We start from the raw sequence: 20447 nt of genomic DNA on the forward strand, positions 1-20447 counted from the left end.
TGCTCTTCTTCATCGTAATCCCAGCACTGTCTGTCGCTAGTCTTCACACCCTGGGATCACCTAGAAAAGAAACTTATAATTAGCAGCACGGAGCAAAGGGATAAGATGTCCGGCGCACCGGGCTGCTAATTATGCACACCAATGCCACCTCCCTCTCCATACTTCCAGTATGAAAAAGGAGGTGTGGCTGCAGGTGTGTGCATAATTAGCAGCCCGGAGCACCGGAGATCTTGTCCCTGTGCTCCGTGCTGCTAATTATAAGTTTCTTTTGTAGGTGATCCCAGTAAGTAAAGACTTGCGAAGGACAGCTAGAGGAGCGGAAGTATCTGTAATGTTATTTTTACTTTTTTACACTGGCTGATTTCCTTTAATCCTTATCTGATGAGCTAATATCTGGTTTATAAGTAGGTTGTGTGTTGGGTCTTTATAGCACATCTGATCCATATCATATTTATGGTGAAAAACCCAGACTTGCATGTGTCATAGATGGTCCCACTTGGGATCCATGATGGTGGACATCTTGACTGTTGATTCTACACAAGTTTTTTTATATCCTTTTCCTTGCCTATCATTCTTTTCCTTTTCTGTAGCAAAACCTATTAATCTTGTAGAGTGCAATGGGACACCATGTAGACCTCTCTGCCGTCCCTGTCGTCCTAAGGATAAGAACACCCAGTGCCTTGATGTGTGTATACCGATACAGCCTGAAGTGTAACCCCGGGGAATCATCGCTCTGGAATTAGTCATTGTCATCCACAAGATGTTCTGAGAGAGAACCCAGATTACCATCTGTACATCTAATCTTTGTTATCTTTTGATAAACTATTGTGTAAATGAATTATCTGGACTTCTCTCATCAGTGTTATGTGCTACGGTGTTTGTCATGATATGTTGTAGGGAGAATTGTTATTATAATTTGATTAAAACTTATGTTACAGTCTTACAGTCCTATCTCCACAAGATTTGTCTTTTCTACCATAATATTATGATTGTTTATAAACAGAGATTTAAATCTTCTCCTGAAAAAATACACTGCTGAGGATGTGTACCAGTGCAAGTAATCTCCTCCAGTTTGTGGTCTTATCCATACATTACAGAACATCTCCCCCTGTCCTGACTCCAAGCTCCGGCCTCCTGCATACACTACAGTAGATCTCCTCTCTCCTGACCCCAGGCTCCGGCCTCCTCCATACACTACAGTAGATCTCCCCTCTCCTGACCCCAGGCTCCGGCCTCCTCCATACACTACAGTAGATCTCCCCCTGTCCTGACCCCAGGCTCCGGTCTCCTCCATACACTACAGTAGATCTCCCCCTGTCCTGACCCCAGGCTCCGGCCTCCTCTATACACTACAGAAGATCTCCCCCTGTCCTGACCCCAGGCTCCGGCCTCCTCCATACACTACAGTAGATCTCCCCCTGTCCTGACCTCATGCTCCTCCATACACTACAGTAGATCTCCACCTGACCTGACCCCAGGCTCTGGCCTCCTCCATACACTACAGTAGATATCTCCATGTCCTGACCTCAGGCACCGGCCTCCTCCATACACCACAGTAGATCTCCCCCTGTCCTGACCCCAGGCTTCGGCCTCCTCCATACACTACAGTAGATCTCCCCCTGTCCTGACCTCATGCTCCTCCATACACTACAGTAGATCTCCCCATGTCCTGACCCCAGGCTCCGGCCTCCTCCATACACTACAGTAGATCTCCCCCTGTCCTGACCCCAGGCTCCGGCCTCCTCCATACACTACAGTAGGTCTCACCCTGTCCTGACCCCAGGCTCCGGCCTCCTCCATACACTACAGTAGATCTCCCCATGTCCTGACCCCAGGCTCCGGCCTCCTCTATACACTACAGTAGATCTCCCCCTGTCCTGACCCCAGGCTCCGGCCTCCTCTATACACTACAGTAGATCTCTCCCTGTCCTGACCCCAGGCTCCGGCCTCCTCCATACACTACAGTAGATCTCTTCCTGTCCTGACCCCAGGCTCCGGCCTCCTCCATACACTACAGTAGATCTCTCCCTGTCCTGACCCCAGGCTCCGGTCTCCTCCATACACTACAGTAGATCTCCCCCTGTCCTGACCCCAGGCTCCGGCCTCCTCTATACACTACAGTAGATCTCCCCCTGTCCTGACCCCAGGCTCCGGCCTCCTCTATACACTACAGTAGATCTCCCCCTGTCCTGACCCCAGGCTCCGGCCTCCTCCATACACTACAGTAGATCTCCCTCTGTCCTGACCCCAGGCTCCGGTCTCCTCCATACACTACAGTAGATCTCCCCCTGTCCTGACCCCAGTCTCCTCCATACACTACAGTAGATCTCTCCCTGTCCTGACCCCAGGCTCCGGCCTCCTCCATACACTACAGTAGATCTCCCTATGTCCTGACCCCAGGCTTTGGCCTCCTCCATACACTACAGTAGATCTCTCCCTGTCCTGACCCCAGGCTCTGGTCTCCTCCATACACTACAATAGATCTCCCCCTGTCCTGACCCCAGGCTCTGGTCTCCTCCATACACTACAGTAGATCTACCCCTGTCCTGACCCCTGGCTCCGGCCTCCTCCATACACTACAGTAGATCTCCCCCTGTCCTGACCCCAGGCTCCGGCCTCCTCCATACACTACAGTAGATCTCCCCATGTCCTGACCCCAGGCTCCAGCCTCCTCCATACACTACAGTAGATCTCCCCCTGTCCTGACCCCAGGCTCCGGCCTCCTCCATACACTACAGTAGATCTCCCCCTGTCCTGACCTCAGGCACCGGCCTCCTCCATACACCACAGTAGATCTCCCCCTGTCCTGACCCCAGGCTCCGGCCTCCTCCATACACTACAGTAGATCTCCCCATGTCCTGAGCCCAGGCTCCAGCCTCCTCCATACACTACAGTAGATCTCCCCCTGTCCTGACCTCAGGCTCCGGCCTCCTCCATACACCACAGTAGATCTCCCCCTGTCCTGACTCCAGGCTCCGGCCTCCTCCATACACTACAGTAGATCTCCCCCTGTCCTGACCCCAGGCTCCGGCCTCCTCCATACACTACAGTAGATCTCCCCCTGTCCTGACCCCAGGCTCCGGCCTCCTCCATACACTACAGTAGATCTCCCTCTGTCCTGACCCCAGGCTCCGGCCTCCTCCATACACTACAGTAGATCTCCCCATGTCCTGACCCCAGGCTCCGGCCTCCTCCATACACTACAGTAGATCTCCCCCTGTCCTGACCCCAGGCTCCGGCCTCCTCCATACACCACAGTAGATCTCCCCCTGTCCTGACCCAAGGCTCCGGCCTCCTCCATACACCACAGTAGATCTCCCCTTGTCCTGACCTCAGGCTCCGGCCTCCTCCATACACTACAGTAGATCTCCCCCTGTCCTGACCCAAGGCTCCAACCTCCTCCATACACTGCAGTAGATCTCCCCCTGTCCTGACCCCAGGCTCTGGTCTCCTCCATACACTACAGTAGATCTACCCCTGTCCTGACCCCAGGCTCCGGCCTCCTCCATACACTACAGTAGATCTCCCCCTGTCCTGACCCCAGGCTCCGGCCTCCTCCATACACTACAGTAGATCTCCCCCTGTCCTGACCCCAGGCTCCGGCCTCCTCCATACACTACAGTAGATCTCCCCCTGTCCTGACCCCAGGCTCCGGCCTCCTCCATACACTACAGTAGATATCCCCCTCTCCTGACCCCAGGCTCCGGCCTCCTCCATACACTACAGTAGATATCCCCCTCTCCTGACCCCTGGCTCTGGCCTCCTCCATACACTACAGTAGATCTCGCCCTGTCCTGACCCCAGGCTCCGGCCTCCTCCATACACTACAGTAGATGTCCCCCTGTCCTGACCTCATGCTCCTCCATACACTACAGTAGATCTCCCCCTGTCCTGACCCCAGGCTCTGGCCTCCTCCATACACTACAGTAGATCACCCCCTGTCCTGACCCCAGGCTCCGGCCTCCTCCATACACTACAGTAGATCTCCCCCTGTCCTGACCCCTGGCTCTGGCCTCCTCCATACACTACAGTAGATCTCTCCCTGTCCTGACCACAGGCTCCAGCCTCCTCCATACACTACAGTAGATCTCCCCCTGTCCTGACCCCAGGCTCTGGCCTCCTCCATACACTACAGTAGATCTCTCCCTGTCCTGACCACAGGCTCCAGCCTCCTCCATACACTACAGTAGATCTCCCCCTGTCCTGACCCCAGGCTCCAGCCTCCTCCATACACTACAGTAGATCTCCCCCTGCCCTGACCCCAGGCTCCGGCCTCCTCCATACACTACAGTAGGTCTCCCCCTGTCCTGACCCGAGGCTCCGCCCTCCTCCATACACTACAGTAGATCTCCCCATGTCCTGACCCCAGGCTCCAACCTCCTCCATACACTACAGTAGATCTCCCCATGTCCTGACCCCAGGGTGCAGCCTCCTCCATACACTACAGTAGATAGCCCCCTGTCCTGACCCCAGACTCCGGCCTCCTCCATACACTACAGTAGATCTCCCCCTGTCCTGACCCCAGCCTCCTCCATACACTGCAGTAGATCTGGCAGGGCCGCAGAGCTGTCCACTCCTTGTGTTGCTGAATTACCAAGAAATAGGAAAAGCTCCAACATAGATCTTCGATTAGATCTTATTCCAGAAAAAACTGCTTTATAAGTGGCAAAGTAAACTACCTCGGATAATATAAAGCATACCTCCCAACTTTTGTGGAGGAGAAAGAGGGACAAATTTTTTACCCACAGAAGCCACACCCTAGCCACGCCCCCTAACCACACCCCCTGGCCACGTCACTGCTCATACCTTCAACGCATCCACTGGCACCAATGTATATTTATGTATATAATTGGGGGGCATATTCCACTCCCCCTAGACAACGAGCATGTCCCCCCCCCCAGACAACGAGCATGCCCTCCTAGACAACGAGCATGTCCTCCCCTAGACAACGAACATGCCCCCCCCAGACAACGAGCATGCCCTCCTAGACAACGAGCATGTCCTCCCCTAGACAATGAACATGCCCCCCCCAGACAACGAGCATGCCCTCCTAGACAACGAGCATGTCCCCCCCAGACAACGAGCATGCCCCCCCTAGACAACGAGCATGTCCTCCCCTAGACAACGAACATGCCCCCCCCAGACAACGAGCATGCCCTCCTAGACAACGAGCATGTCCCCCCCAGACAACGAGCATGCCCCCCCTAGACAACGAGCATGCCCCCCCTAGACAACGAGCATGTCCCCCCCTAGACAACGAGCATGTCCCCCCCCTAGACAACGAGCATGTCCTCCCCTGTGGCTGCGTGCCCTTTTTGTGTGTTTGTGTTATTTTTGTCTTCCAGGACCGTGCCTGCTGTGGACTGCTTCGGATTCAAAGGATTACGTCGATGACCGACATTTCTAACAAATAAAATGGTCAACGAGGGTGTGTCTGCGTTTTTTGTCAAATAAAATTTTCTGAAAACGGTGTGATTATTTATTTTTTTGCGACACTCTTCATAGTTTGCCATAGTAGTGGTGCCGGCTAGGTGACGGTGCTCATTACTAAGGGCTGGCCTTAGTGTTTGCCTTAATTTTTTTGGCAAATTCACACTAACGCCCATACCATTACCCCGGTACCCACCGCCACCAAGGGTGCCGGGAAGAGCCGGGTACAAACCAGTACCTGACCGTCTATAGATGGTCAGGTAGTGGGGCGGCTGCAGGCTGTTATTGTTGCGCTGGAATAGCCCCCTAACAGTGGCCTATCCCAGCGCAGTAATGGCAGGCTGCTGCTGCTTTTTTGTATCTGGCTGATTTGAAAAATAGGGGCACCCCATGCCGTTTTTTCTTCAAATTTTTGACAAAAATATGCGTGGGTTTCCCCCTTTAAAGGGGGCTCCCAGGCTGTTTCCCCCATTTTTACAAAAAAATGGGGTGAAAAACGGCATGGGGTGCCCCCTATTGTTCAAATCAGCCTGATACAAAAAAGCAGCAGCAGCCTGCCATTACTGCGCTGGGATAGGCCACTGTTAGGGGGCTATCCCAGCGCAACAATAACAGCCTGCAGCCGCCCCAACACCTGACCATCTATAGACGGTCAGGTACTGGTTTGTACCCGGCTCTTCCCGGCACCCTTGGTGGCGGTGGGTACCGGGGTAATGGTATGGGCGTTAGTGTGAATTTGCCAAAAAAATTAAGGCAAACACTAAGGCCAGCCCTTAGTAATGAGCACCGTCACCTAGCCGGCACCACTACTATGGCAAACTATGAAGAGTGTCGCAAAAAAATAAATAATCACACCGTTTTCAGAAAATTTTATTGAACAAAAAACGCAGACACACCCTCGTTGACCATTTTATTTGTTAGAAATGTCGGTCATCGACGTAATCCTTCGAATCCGAAGCAGTCCACAGCAGGCACGGTCCTGGAAGACAAAAATAACACAAACACACAAAAAAGGGCACGCAGCCACAGGGGAGGACATGCTCGTTGTCTAGGGGTCAGGGGTAGACATGCTCGTTGTCTAGGGGGGGGGGAAATGCTCGTTGTCTAGGGGGGGGGGAAATGCTCGTTGTCTAGGAGTCGGGGGGAGACATGCTCGTTGTCTAGGAGTCGGGGGGAGACATGCTCGTTGTCTAGGGGGGGGGGAAAATGCTCGTTGTCTGGGGGGGGGGGCATGCTCGTTGTCTAGGGGGGGGGGCACATGCTCGTTGTCCAGGGGGGGAGAAATGCTCGTTGTCTAGGGGGGGAAATGCTTGTTGTCTAGGGGGGGGGGGACATGCTCGTTGTCGCAGTAAAGGGGAGGGGTCCTATGGAGCGCAGTAAAGGGGAGGGGTCCTATGGAGCGCAGTAAAGGGGAGGGGTCCTATGGAGCGCAGTAAAGGGGAGGGGTCCTATGGAGCGCAGTAAAGGGGAGGGGTCCTATGGAGCGCAGTAAAGGGGAGGGGTCCTATGGAGCGCAGTAAAGGGGAGGGGTCCTATGGAGCGCGCAGTGAAAGCCATAAAAACCACATTTGATATTTTCCTTCCCGCTTCCCAGTACAGGGCCTGGAATATTTAATACTGTCACTAGGAAGTATAATTTGTTACGCAGAAACAGGCCGCACACAGCTCTGTACATGGAAAAATAAAAAAGTTATTGATTTTTGAAAGTGGGGAGTGAAATATGGAAACGCAAAAATCGTTCCGTCAGAGTAATGGAGCAGACGGCCGTGTATGACCATTCTGCTCCATTACTGTCACAGAGCGATGACCTTATGTGGACCCCAACAGACCCCTCGTTTTCATGATCCATGGGGGTCACATCACTGAAACCCCCACACATCAGCAGGTTAAGCCCTGTCCTATGGATAGGGCCTAACTTGTATTTGTGGGAAAACCCCTTTAACCCCTTAACGCTCTGCGCCGTAGCTCTACGACGCAGAGAGTATAAGGAGTGTATGAAGAGGGCTCACGGGCTGAGTCCTCTTCATACAAGGTGGGGGGTTTTGCATGTTGCAGAAAACCCCCACCGCTAATAACCGCGGTCGGTCATTGTCGCCGGCAAAGTCTTTTTTAGAATCGCTGTGCCCCCGAACGTCATCGGGGGGCGGCGATCGTTTGCCGTGGTAGCCTCGGGTCTTCTTTTGACATGAGGCTACATGGCTTCTGCAGATTCGTTACAATGAGCCAGAAGTATTGCTGTATATGGTAGGAGCAATCTGACCATCTAGGGTTAATGTACCGTAGATGGTCTAAGAAATAGTGGAAATAAAAAAGAAAAAAAAAGTTTTAAAAATAAAAAAAATTTATAAAATATTAAAAATTCTAATCACCCCCCTTTCCCTAGAACTGATATAAAACATAATAAACAGTAAAAATCACAAACATATTAGGTATCGCCGCGTCCCAAAATGCCCGATCTATCAAAATATAAAAACGGTTACGGGCGGCGGTGACCTCCGAGGCGGGAAATGGCGCCCAAATGTCCGAAATGCGACTTTTACACCTTTTTACATCACATAAAAAATGAAATTAAAAATGATCAAAATGTCGCACAGACCTCAAAATGGTAGCAATGAAAACGTCGGCTCATTTCGCCAACAATGACACCTCACACATCTCCGTGCGCCAAAGTATGAAAAAGTTATTAGCGTCAGAAGATGGCAAAAATTTTATTTGCACACATTCGTTTAATTTTTGAAAATGTATTAAAACACAATAAAACCTATAAATCCGGTATCACCGCGATCGCACCGAACCAAGAATAAAGCTGAGGTGTTATTTTGAGTGCACAGTCAAAGTCGAAAAAACTGAGCCCACAAGAACGTGACACGTGCGGTTTTTTTTAAAAAAATTTCCACATTTGGAATTTTTTGCAGCTTCGCAGTACACGGCATGTTAAAATAAATAACATTACGGGAAAGTAAAATTTGTTACGCACAAAATAAGCCCTCACACAGGTCTGTACACGGAAACATGAAAAAGTTATGAATTTTTGAAGTTGGAGAGCGAGAAATGAGAGGAAAAACCCTGCGTCCTTAAGGGGTTAAGGGATTAAGTATATGGTACAATAAAAGCAGAATAGAAGGGCACTGGGGGGGTTAGGGATGGGGGCAGGGGGTCTATGGAGGAAAGTGTTTAACCCTTTAGCTGCTGCCTGCAGTCACTGTAGAGTACCTGTTATCACACTGCAGCAGCTGCACACACTCGGCTCTGCTTCATCAGACGAACTTCAGTGAAGAGCAGGAGGAGGTGGGGGCAGGGAGCTATTGATGTTGCAGAACTGGAGAGCTCCTGCCTGCACGGAGGCTGATCCCCTGGGGCTGCTGTGCAGGGGCAGTGCAGAGAATAGGACACTCTGCACTGCTCCATCCATCCATCCATCCATGTGCCTGCAAGTGGCAGCTTGAGGACAGGGAGTGCTCTGCCTCCCAGGGGAGGGGATGGGGGGAGGTGCCGGCTCTGCAGCAGACAGCCGGGAGCTGGAGAGGAGGAGGACGCTGCACCCCGCCCCCTGGCTTCTCTGTATCCTGAGCAGGACGGGGGCGGGACTCGGGGGGCGGGACTCGGGGGCGGGACAAGACGGAAAAATCAGTGAAAACGCAAAAAAAACGGGACTTTCACTTAACGATGCGTGCAGGCGGGACAAGGGTTAAAAAACGGGACTGTCCCGCCCAAAACGGGACGGTTGGGAGGTATGTATAAAGGGATTCATTGATATTCTGGGATGTCCAGGTGGCGTTCAGAATCTACATATGTGTATGATTCTTAATCTTTCCAGATGGGGTGCACTGTGATAGGGGAGATGATCACCAGTCTGGTCACATATAGACCTTACTGTAGAGTAAGACCCTTTGCACTTTCTGGGAATGGGACCAATTTTGTGTCAGTTCTTGGCATTATGGATTTAAGTTGATTTTATCAATGTGGTGCATGCTGGGAAGGACAATTAACTTTCTTGAACATGTTCGTATAGCCGCGTTTCACTAAGATCGTACGCCCAATATCCTGCATGTGTCGCTTCTGATACAGAATTTTATATTGGAAAATTACATAACTTTTCATTACACAAACAATATCAAATATTGGCTGAAAGTGGACAACCCCTTTAATGTAGAAGTCGCCATGAACGGACACTCCAGGGCACTGGAGGGAGACTCCTGGATAAAGTGCGAAATTCTCTTACAGACACTAAACCGTATTTTAAGAACTCATTACATTTAGGAAGCAAATTACTGCAGATATAACCTATAGATCAATAGATTGCGTACCCTTCCATCTTAATTGGATGTGATCCGATTGGTTTAGAGATTGATAACAGATCTGTGGATGTAGGTGTAGTCGGAGATGAATAAAATGGATCAGAACAATGTTTGACAATGATTTTATTTCTGTTAGACTCATCTCCGGAACATTGGACCAGGTCCATGTATATGTGGACAGTGATGGAGTATTGTAGGGGTATTATGATGTGTTGTACACGGGGCATTCCGCCTTTAGGATGCATCTCTTGGAATTAAATGCCTCAGGCACATATCCGGGGAGGCAGAAACAGCCGGGAAATTTATCAGTTGAGCACTTTACTAGAGGATCTCCAGGTTTCCTGCAGAACTTGCCGCAGTCATTTCCTTCTGCGGAATATGTGGTGTTCCCCCCGGTGCAGCAGGCTTCATTCTTCACACATTTTCCATTTTTATCAGCTACGGTGCCTTTCTTACACAGACATCCTGGTTCACATTTCTCAGGGCACATGGGAGTGAAGTTATCGCAGGTGGGCTGACAGTGACCGTCACACTGACTATATACTTTACCTTCTTCTTCTTTACAGGTGACTACAAGCAGAAATAAATAAGAAAAATTAATAAAAACCTAAGGTGTTGTGTAAAATTAGCAGGATATCATTGCCCAGGACAGCGCCACCAGTGTCTCCAGGTTGTATGTGGTATTTCAGGTCATTCCCTCTTAGTCTATGAAGCTGAGCGGTAATACCAGTCACAGCCCATGGACAGGTCTACGGATGTCTCTGGAAGAAGGAGCCATATTTTCCTTATCCTGGACTTTAGTTAATGGTGTTGAGTAAATAATATTTAGAAATAGGACCCCTGGAGATTGGTGTGTGGTATAAGCCCATGTTAGGGTGTAAGCAGCGGACACTTGGGTTGGGGGATGGGTCTAGGGATTTAGGATGGATAAGGGAACATTGAAGTGTGATGACACATTGCACATTACAATATGGAGTAAAATCTGAATACAATGAACACATCTTTATGGACATAAATCCTTACTCTTTGGGTCTTGTGCTGTTACCATCAGGAGGAACAGACCTGCAAGATAAAAGACAAATGCAAAATCCTGGTATAAAAAGGGGAAAATTGATAGAACATGAGAGGTTGTAGAAAGTAACCTGAGGATATAATAGTATCAGCATCCAACAAGATGAGATGTATGAGAGGAACTACTGAGGTTAGGTAAGTGTCTATATTGTACCCCTCCCTCCATAATTTGGATGTATTTGCCTTCTTATGTCCAGGCAGGGGGTAGAGATGAAACTACTAAGGATTTTCATTGCTCTTAGAGGACTACACATTCAGTATAGATTTATCCAAACCCATAAACTGAACATATAACAGTGGTGGCGAACCTATGGCACGTGTGCCAGAAGTGGCACTCGGAGCCATTTCAGTGGGCACTCAGACCATTGCCCCAGTTCACCAAATATGACCAAATCCACCAAATCTTCATGCAGTCCCACGCAACTTACAGTGACACTTTGGAACTGCAGAAAAAGTGAAAAGGTGCTGACAGAACAGCATTATCTTTGTAGGTCATCCTGCTAGACCCACCATTCTGCCTGTACAGAGAGACCCTGGAGAGAAGCTACAATAAGAGTCTGTATTTGCTCTGCTTCTTTGAACTTTATTGGTGGCCTCAAGGGGCTGATATGATGGAAAAATGTGGAAGAACAGGGAGCAATACATTACTGCTTAAGAAGCCATGTTGGCAGTTCACGGTAAATAAGTGGATTTAGCTTGTAGTTTGGGCACTTGGTCTCTAAAAGGTTCGCCATCACTGACATATAATCTGCTGCTCTAGTAGAGGTATATAGATATGTGGCATTACTGTGTATATTCCCCTAAATGACATGACCTTTTAGACTCCATGTCAGATAAAGATTTGGTTTAAAAACGTTGATTGGTTGGATTTGGTTTAGTTAACAATTTGTGCTAAGCGTCATGCTGTGACTTCCTGCTCAGAGAGGGGAGAGAGAGCTGCCGCTGTCTGAAATCCAGAAGGGACAATGCAAGGCATCATAGGGGCACATAAGTGAATTCAGAAAACCAACTTCAATGTGATGAGCTGCTTACCGTGTATAGTTCTTATCTCACTGTAAATGTATATATAGCAGTAGACAATCATATACAGATAGATAATATATACTACTCACTCAGGGATGACAGCAGCACCGCCAGGGTTCGGATCATCTTTAGCTTTGAGTTTCAGACGTTTCTCTGTAATTATTTTGATTATAATGAAAAATTGACTTCATTACAGATAAAACTTTGCTATTCCCGACCCCCCCAGACTGACAAATTTAAAGTATTTTCCAATATAAGTAAAACAGGAGGAGGAATACTTAGTCCATTGCACACATGTGGATGTGGTGGTCTTCATCAGTCCCCAAATAAAACCGCATTGACATTGTATCTCTGTCATATAAACTCAATGATATGAAGGATCTTAGTCTGTATAAGAGTAGAAGCTCTGGTACGTACCTGGGTGATGCTCTGGGTGCAGGCTCCTTGTGATGCAGATACTACTAGTGCCTCATATATATATACTGAGGGTTCAGGTGTGTCCTGGGTGTAACCTGTAACCTGCACGTTGTATGTAATAGGACATGGGTGTCACCAGATAATTTGCAGTCAGTGATTGTGTAAGTTACAGAAATACATTCAACGTCATATTAAATTCTGCTTAGTACAGAGAATTTATGCAAATAAAGTGCAGCTTCATGTCCTGGTCACTTGTACACCTCTCGTTCTAGTAGATGTGATCCATTTTTTAAAGGACATCAAGGAGTGTGGACAAAGCACACTGACATCCTGGTGTGTGCCCCTGCTCCTCTGTTAGCTTCTTTTTTTAAAAAAATATTTATGCAAATGAGCCTTAGGGGCTCTGGGCTGGGTTAATGGAGCCTGGAGCCCCTTAGGCTCATCTGCATAATTTTTTAAGCCTTTTTTTTTCTTAGAAACAAGGGCATAGGAAGCTTAAAGAAGAGCAGATCCTGCCAGAGGGGGTGCACACCAGTATGTCAGTGTGCTGGGTTCACAATGCTTGATCCTAGCACTAGATTTCCTTTAATGTCCTATATGTACTATCATATATCTCCTGTCATACAGGGAGTATTGGACAGGTCACAAATATTCTGCATACATATGTGATATTTCCACGTGTTATTGCCATACATTTCTCATCAGTTGTTGTGACGCACCCGTCCAATCCACAATGTTTAGAAAGTCAAACCATAGAATGTTATAGATTAAGAGACGTGACACAGGGGTAAAGTATTAACGTATATCGAAAACTTGTTCAAAGGTTTAAAAATGCCGAAACATAAAGGCAAACCTGTTTTCACACCTGTTCACTGAAAGTTGCATCAACAGATGTGGCCATGGGGGGGCTCGTCGGATCAGGTGGGTCCCCACGGCTCCTAAAATTTGATTTCTGAGGTAAAGCTTCCCTTGCCGTGAAGGTAATGGTGGTCTACTGTTCATTTTTTAACCTGTGACCTCACGCCACATCCCTCACCTCTTTACTGGTCACTGGTCTCCCCTACTAATAACCCTGGGGAAGATACAGAGATATATTTGGGTATTTGTAAAGTTTGACATGGAATCCAAGGAGTTGAATCAACCAAGTTTATGTGTCCTTGAATGACTGAATTTTGTTATAGCAGTTAGCCGACCATGCTGCTGGTTATAGATAGTTTTCCCTATAACTATGGCTGAATAACAGGAGCACAGAGGAACCTCTTCACCTGATGGACTGGAAAGTCTTGTCTTCCTGGTGTCACTCCTATGTACAGTATGAGAGGAAGAACATAATGTCCTAGGCTGTTAAAATAATAGCCAGAGTTCCTCACACGATGGATTGTGGTGACATCTCGTCATGCCTTAAGGCGCTAAGCCAGAAGCTTCACATGACTTCTCCTTGCAGGTTCCACACATTTTCCGGAAAGAAAAGCCAAAGAAAACAACAGGAGAAAGATATTAACTAATAGATAGATAAGTTCCTGGCAAGTGTTGTGAAGGATGATGTTCTCCTGCTACTATGAAAGCTTAAGAGGTTCCTTCACACTTCACCTTCCAAGCATCACCATTAATATCTGCAGAAATGTCTGGTAGTTTCTGAATGGGGTGGTCATTCATAGTCAACTTTATTCTACATGACCTATTAAAGTGGGTGGTCAGTCTTTTACATAATTTGCATATGTGGCTTTCCTGCCTTAATAATAATCCCTGAATGTTCATCAAGGGATTCTGCAAGGCTGTGACTTAGTTTAGTGCTGTGTGCAGACTCCCAGTGATACTTTGTTTCACATGTCTAAACTCTGCTGAATAGGAGGAGCTGTAGCAGTGGAGATGCAACCAGCTCCCTGCCCGTCCCCTCGTCCTGGCTTTGTCAATGAGGACAAACAGTGAAAACAGAGACACAGTGGGTGATGCCATGAGGAAAGGCTAGAGCAGTGATAGAGAGGAAGCTGTGCATATGCAGAGGGCAGCAGGGTGAGAACAGGTAAAGGCTAAGGCTCTTAAAGGAGGCAAATACACAGGTACATATACATGCAGAGGCATGTCTAATGGAAGATATTTATTGAAAAGTGACCAACCCCTTTAAGGAGAGAAGGGCCCCTCACATATTGTGAGCACCCTTTTTTTATCAGACACTATTAAGCCATTACTGTGTTGTGCCTGACAGGCAGAAGTAATCAATCACTGCACTATCCCCAGCTGCTGTGTATGAGTCATCCAGCTCAGGTTGATTAGTCCTGTCTTGACAGTTCATGAATGTGCTTACGCATGGCAGGCAGTCTTCAACCAGACCTGAATTTTATAATTGTTTTTTGAGCAAAACCACTTGGATCAGGGATTAAACAAGATATGTTTCTGCATCAATGTAGCTGCATTCTCAAGGTATGTTTGGTTTACAATGCATGAAATCCAATGGTAGATTTCATTTAAAGGGCAACTTCCATCAGATTACCTGAAGGTAGATGTGCATCACTATCCTCCCCGTCCGGTGCCCTTTCCCAACAAGCTTCTTTTATAATATCTTCGAAACTGACGGTTTTCAGAAAAATGGTAGTTTTAACAATATGCAAATCAGCTCAGATCACCTTGAGACACCGCCACAAACTAATAGATTCGCTCTGACGTCACCATCTCTCATTTAAAATCTCGAACATGCGTGAAAACACCACTCAACAGATGAGAACTGTGTAAGGAAAACGAGGAGGAAGAAAATCCTGCCGCAGTTCTCATCTGTCGACGGCGCAAGTAAAGGTGTTGTCTCGCATGCACAAGATTTCGAGAGAGCTGGTGCCGTCAGCAGCTCTGATAGGGATCCGTAGGTGATGCCAGGAGACACCTAGGCGTGCATAATTTACTTAGCGGAGGAGCCTAGAGGTGCGCTGCAGAGCACCTTGAGCTGATTTGCATATTCTAAAACTATTATTTTGACAAAAATCGGCAGTTCTAAGATATAATAAAAGAACATTGCTGGAAACGGTGTTCAATCACAACTCAGCTTTCATTGTACCAGGGCTCATGATTATTTTAAAGGGGAGCTGTGATTGGTTGCCATGGGCGACTAAGAATATTCTGACTTTTAGACAGCTTGATAAATCTGCTCCAATGTCTGCAATAGACTCCAGTAGTCAAAACGATGCCATTGTATCACACTGATGCCCCAGTAGCCATTGTTAAAAAAAAAAAAGATATTTATCTTGTTCCTCTTTGTGTCTTTTTTACCTTCTTCTTTGAAGATGCACTGGCTGTATGTGACAACATCAAACATTTGTGATGGGCATAGAGCAGCCATAGATGGCCACCACTCGTAGAGCCGGCCATGGCTGATACATCATAGATGAAGACATTTTGGCTAAGTTTGTCTTTTGTTGAGCAACGTAAAACAATTGTGTTATTTCTTCTTTTTACTATGGAAAGTTGTTCCATGTCCACAAGATAAAGGGAATAACTGTAATCACAGGTGGTCTAACTGCTGGGACCCCCAATCATAAGGTGAATGCAGCACTTGTGTGCATACATGGCTCCACCACATTGACTTGTATGCAACTGCACGAGATCACTATTAATTGACGATAAAGTGGTTTTCCGAGACTGTATAAAAAAACAAGGGTGGCCGGGAGGGGGCTGCTTAATAATATAACCATTAACTTACGTCCCGGCGCCCTCTTATCTGGGTCACTCACCCCGCATATACAACACTGACAATAGAAACATTTGGGCATGGGCGGCCACCTCAGCCGACCGGAAGCTGAATGCTGAGCGGCTTCTGTACCGCTGTTTGTTTACATGGGACACTGACCAGAGCGATGGTATCATGGGATGCCCGGAGGGCACTGGGAGGTAAGTAAATGTTTTTTTTTTTTACGCAGCCCCCTCCTGGCCACCAATGTACAGTCTCTGACAACCCCTTTAATGTTGATGTCGCCATAAATGAGAACTCTAGGGCATTGGAGGGGGATGAAGACCCTCTCTACCGATTCCTGAATAAAGCGGGACATTTACAGGAACTATAACTACCATATTTCATGGAAAAGTAAAAAGTAAACAATTAGGAAATACATTATTTCAGATATTACCTATAGATTAGTAGGTTGTCTATCTACAACTCCATTTAGATTGGATGTGATCTGATTGGTCAGAGATTGATCACAGATCTTTGGATGTATTCGCAGTCAATGAAAAACATAAAAACAGTGTTGGACAATGATTTTATTTCCATTAGACACATCTCCAGAACATTGGACCAGGTCCCTGGGTATGTGGACAGTGTGATTGAGTATTGTAGGAGTATTATGGTGTTTAGTACTTTGGGCAGTCCTCCGGTAGGACGTATCTCCAGAACATTGGACCAGGTCCCTGGGTATGTGGACTGTGTGATGGAGTATTGTAGGAGTATTATGCTGTTTAGTACTTTCGGCAGTCCGCAGGTAGGACGCATCTCCAGAACATTGGACCAGGTCCCTGGGTATGTGTGATGGAGTATTGTAGGAGTATTATGCTGTTTAGTACTTTGGGAAGTCCGCAGGTAGGACGTATCTCCAGAACATTGGACCAGGTCCCTGGGTATGTAAGATGGAGTATTATGCTGTTTAGTACTTTCGGCAGTCCGCAGGTAGGACGCATCTCCAGAACATTGGACCAGGTCCCTGGGTATGTGTGATGGAGTATTGTAGGAGTATTATGGTGTTTAGTACTTTGGGCAGTCCGCAGGTAGGACGCACCTCTTTGAGCCTAATTTCTCATGTGTATACCCAGGGAGACAGTAGCAGCCAGGAAAACACTTTTGGTCTGGAGGAAAGAAGCAATCTACTATCGGATCTTTGGGTCCCTTGCAGAACTTGCCACAGTCACTGCCACAATCGGAATATGTGGTGTTCCCTCCGGTGCAGCAGCTTTCCTGCTTCACACATTTTCCAGTATTATCAGCTACGAAGCCTTTCTGACACACACATCCTTCTATACATCTTTTATCGCACGGAGGAGTGAAGTTATCGCAGGTGGGCTGACAGTGACCCTTACACTTACTGTATTCTTTACCTTCCGCCTTTTCACAGGAGACTACAAGAAACAAATAAGGAGAATTAAAAAGAATCTTACGTGTGGTCTAGAATCAGCAGGATATCATTACCCAGGACAGCGCCACCAGTGTCTCCAGGTTGTATGTGGTATTTCAGGTCATCCCCTCTTAGTCTATGAAGCTGAGCGGTAATACCAGTCACAGCCCATGGACAGGTCTACGGATGTCCCTGGAAGTATAAGCCATGTTTTCCTAATCATGGACCAAAGGTAATGATTCTTATTGTTTAATATAAAATGTTGGGCCCCTATGTTGGGGGTGTCTTTCTCTGGATGAAAACTGCACTGGATGTGGTCTGTAGTGTCTGTATGAGAAGCATCGGGAAGTATTGGGATTTCCTAGTCCTCTTCTATATTAGGAGCCATCCATATGATTATTCCCCTGGACAGATGGAGTATACGGACAATCATCCTCCACCATCTGCATGTAGAGTAGAAGTGACATCTATTATAAGCCCATGTTAGGGTGTAAGCAGCGGACACTTGGGTTGGGGGATGGGTCTGGGGATTTAGGATAAGGGAACATTGAAGTGATACATTGCACATTACAATATGGAGTGAAATCTGAATACAATGACCACATCTTTATGGACATAAATCCTTACTCTTTGGGTCTTGTGCTGTTACCATCAGGAGGAACAGACCTGCAAGATAAAAGACAAATGCAAAATCCTGGTATGAAGTGAAAAATACAGAAAACATGAGAGGGTGTAGATAGTAACCTGAGGACATAGGATATAATATAGAATATAATAGAAGGGGGAAGGGGGAGGCACCTATCTGTGAGAACGCAGATGTATTAGGGCTGTGTGTGTAATTGGCATCTCATGGATCTCATCATCTCTCATCTCTGCCGTCCCTCCTTCTATGTGTCAATGGGGCAGATTTACTTACCCGGTCCATTCGCGATCCAGCGGCGCGTTCTCTGCGCTGGATTCGGGTCCAGCCGGGATTCACTAAGGCAGTTCCTCCGACGTCCACCAGGTGGTGCTGCTGCGCTGAAGTTCCCCGAGGCCCGCCGGAATGCACTGAAGTACACCGGCCTATACCTAATGAAGGTAAGCGCGAGTCCTGCAACCCTTTTTTTTTTTTAAATGCGGCGGTTTTTCCGAATCTGTCGAGCTATTGTTTGGCCACGCCCCCCAATTTCCGTCACGTGCTTGCCAGCGCCGATGCGCCACAATCCGATCGCGTGCGCCAAAATCCCGGGGCAATACAGGGAAAATGGGCACAAATCGGAAATATTCGGGTAACACGTCGGGAAACTGCAAATCGGGCCCTTAGTAAATGACCCCCCATGTGTTAGTACAATGTCAGAAGTCATGTGAAAGTGTATATAACCCTGTACCCTGAAAATATAACCACATTGTCACCCCACAGAACTAGATGGATCATAATGTGTCTGATAAGAGAGGCCCCGCCCACACCCTGGAATATTGCACTGAGCAGTCTAGGGAGTGATTGGAGCTAAAACATCAATAAAACTGTACATCAATAACATTGTAAAGTAAGGGGTTAAAATGATCTTTATTCCCTTTAAACTGTATATACAGCATAGAAGGAGACAATAATGTACTGATTGATGACATATACTACTCACTCAGGGATGACAGCAGCACCACCAGGGTTTGGGCCATCTTTAGCTTTGAGGTTCAGACGTTTATCTGCAATTAATTCATTTATGGTAAAAATAAACTTTAAATCAGATGAAACTTTGCTTTTCTCACCCCCAGGCTGACATATTTAAAGAATATCAGTCATTTCAGATGATATTTAATATTGAAGTATATTACATTTCTCTAATATACTTCATGAAGATATTCTGATCAGTTTGCAAAGTAACAGGCTGCAATGTGGCACTTAGTAACAATGTGTCTTCTCTGTTGCTATGGCAAATATGTCTCCATGATTGGAGACAGGTCTCTCTTTCACCCTCCTCTTTGTTACACAGCTGGGATTGTTAACCCTTCCTGCTCTGTCCCTGGCTGCACTATGCTACGAGCAGTAATTTCAAAGATCAAGCTGTTAATCCTCCCTTCTCAGAGCTGTTTAACCAAACAGAGGGAGATTAGATGTAAGTTCATGCAGCCTGCACAGACACCCACTGTACAAGGTGGAATATGCAACTCTATGGGAGGGAGGAGATTAAGTTTATTTTAATAAACTAAGCAGAATTGGTAAATGAGGTATATCAGAAAAATGACCCCCCCCCCCCCCCACGGACACACACATACAATATAGAAACGATCTCAAATGAGTGTTAAACTTTAAAGTATTGTTAAAAATAATCCAAATAGGGTAAAGTTCTTTCTCCTACAAGGGAGGAGGAATACTCCACAAAAAAGACCCCACAGAGACGTTACAGATGGGGTCCTCTCCGTCACATACACCTTGTACAGGGGCAATGATATAAATGACCTTAGTGTATATAGAGTAGTAGCTCTGGTACTTACCTGGGTAATGCTCTGGGTACAGGTTCCTTGTGATGCAGATACTACTAGTGCCTCATATATATACTGAGGGTTCAGGTGTGTCCTGGGTGTAACCTGTAACCTGCAAGTGGTATTTAATTTTACATGTGCGTCAGCATAAAATATACAGTCAGTGATTGTGTAAGTTATGAATAAATAAATAACACTTATTACTAAGATCAGCTTAGTCTAGAAATAGTCTGCAAACATGTGGGAACGTAATGTCCTGGTGATCTATTTTATTTTTGCACCTGTCATATCACATGTCTCCTGTAGTTGGCGCTGTAGAGGTCATAAAGCAGGTGAAATAAGTATTACACCCCACTAGAAGAGGAAGTCCCACCTTAGTTCCAATAGGGAGCGACTCTTCATATATTGTCACAAAGTATCAGGCAACCACAAAAGTTTCCCTTAATCGGACTATTAAAATGTAACATTTATTAGTTAAAAGTAATAAAACAAGTAGTATTTGGCAGAATTATTATATCTAATTGATAACCTTGATTGTGTCAAATTTACACATCAATAGGATTGACTCTATGGGGGACATCTATCAGGGCTTCTGCGCCACGTCGGCTTCACGACGGAGAGGTGTGAAAGAGGGGGAGGCACAGCCAGCGGGAAG

The 20447-nt window shown here is 47.0% G+C and overlaps 2 protein-coding genes across 2 annotated transcripts; both read right to left on the reverse strand.

Moving 5' to 3' along the window:
* Positions 1-9834: 9834 nt before the first annotated feature.
* Positions 9835-12329, reverse strand: LOC140134625 (serine protease inhibitor swm-1-like). Its single transcript, XM_072155070.1, has 4 exons — positions 12240-12329; positions 11912-11975; positions 10752-10790; positions 9835-10298 (listed from the first exon to the last, which is right to left on the reverse strand). The coding sequence occupies exons 2-4, from the start codon at positions 11946-11948 to the stop codon at positions 9931-9933; spliced, it is 444 nt and encodes a 147-aa protein (XP_072011171.1). The 5' UTR covers positions 11949-11975; positions 12240-12329; the 3' UTR covers positions 9835-9930.
* A 4137-nt stretch (positions 12330-16466) lies between these two features.
* Positions 16467-19870, reverse strand: LOC140134624 (mucin-5B-like). Its single transcript, XM_072155069.1, has 4 exons — positions 19805-19870; positions 18952-19015; positions 17957-17995; positions 16467-17333 (listed from the first exon to the last, which is right to left on the reverse strand). Exons 2-4 carry the CDS (start codon positions 18986-18988, stop codon positions 16963-16965), a joined length of 447 nt encoding a protein of 148 aa, XP_072011170.1. The 5' UTR covers positions 18989-19015; positions 19805-19870; the 3' UTR covers positions 16467-16962.
* Positions 19871-20447: the final 577 nt, after the last annotated feature.

Source organism: Engystomops pustulosus, chromosome 6, assembly GCF_040894005.1.
Source record: "Engystomops pustulosus chromosome 6, aEngPut4.maternal, whole genome shotgun sequence".
NCBI classification, from domain to species: Eukaryota; Metazoa; Chordata; class Amphibia; order Anura; family Leptodactylidae; genus Engystomops; species Engystomops pustulosus.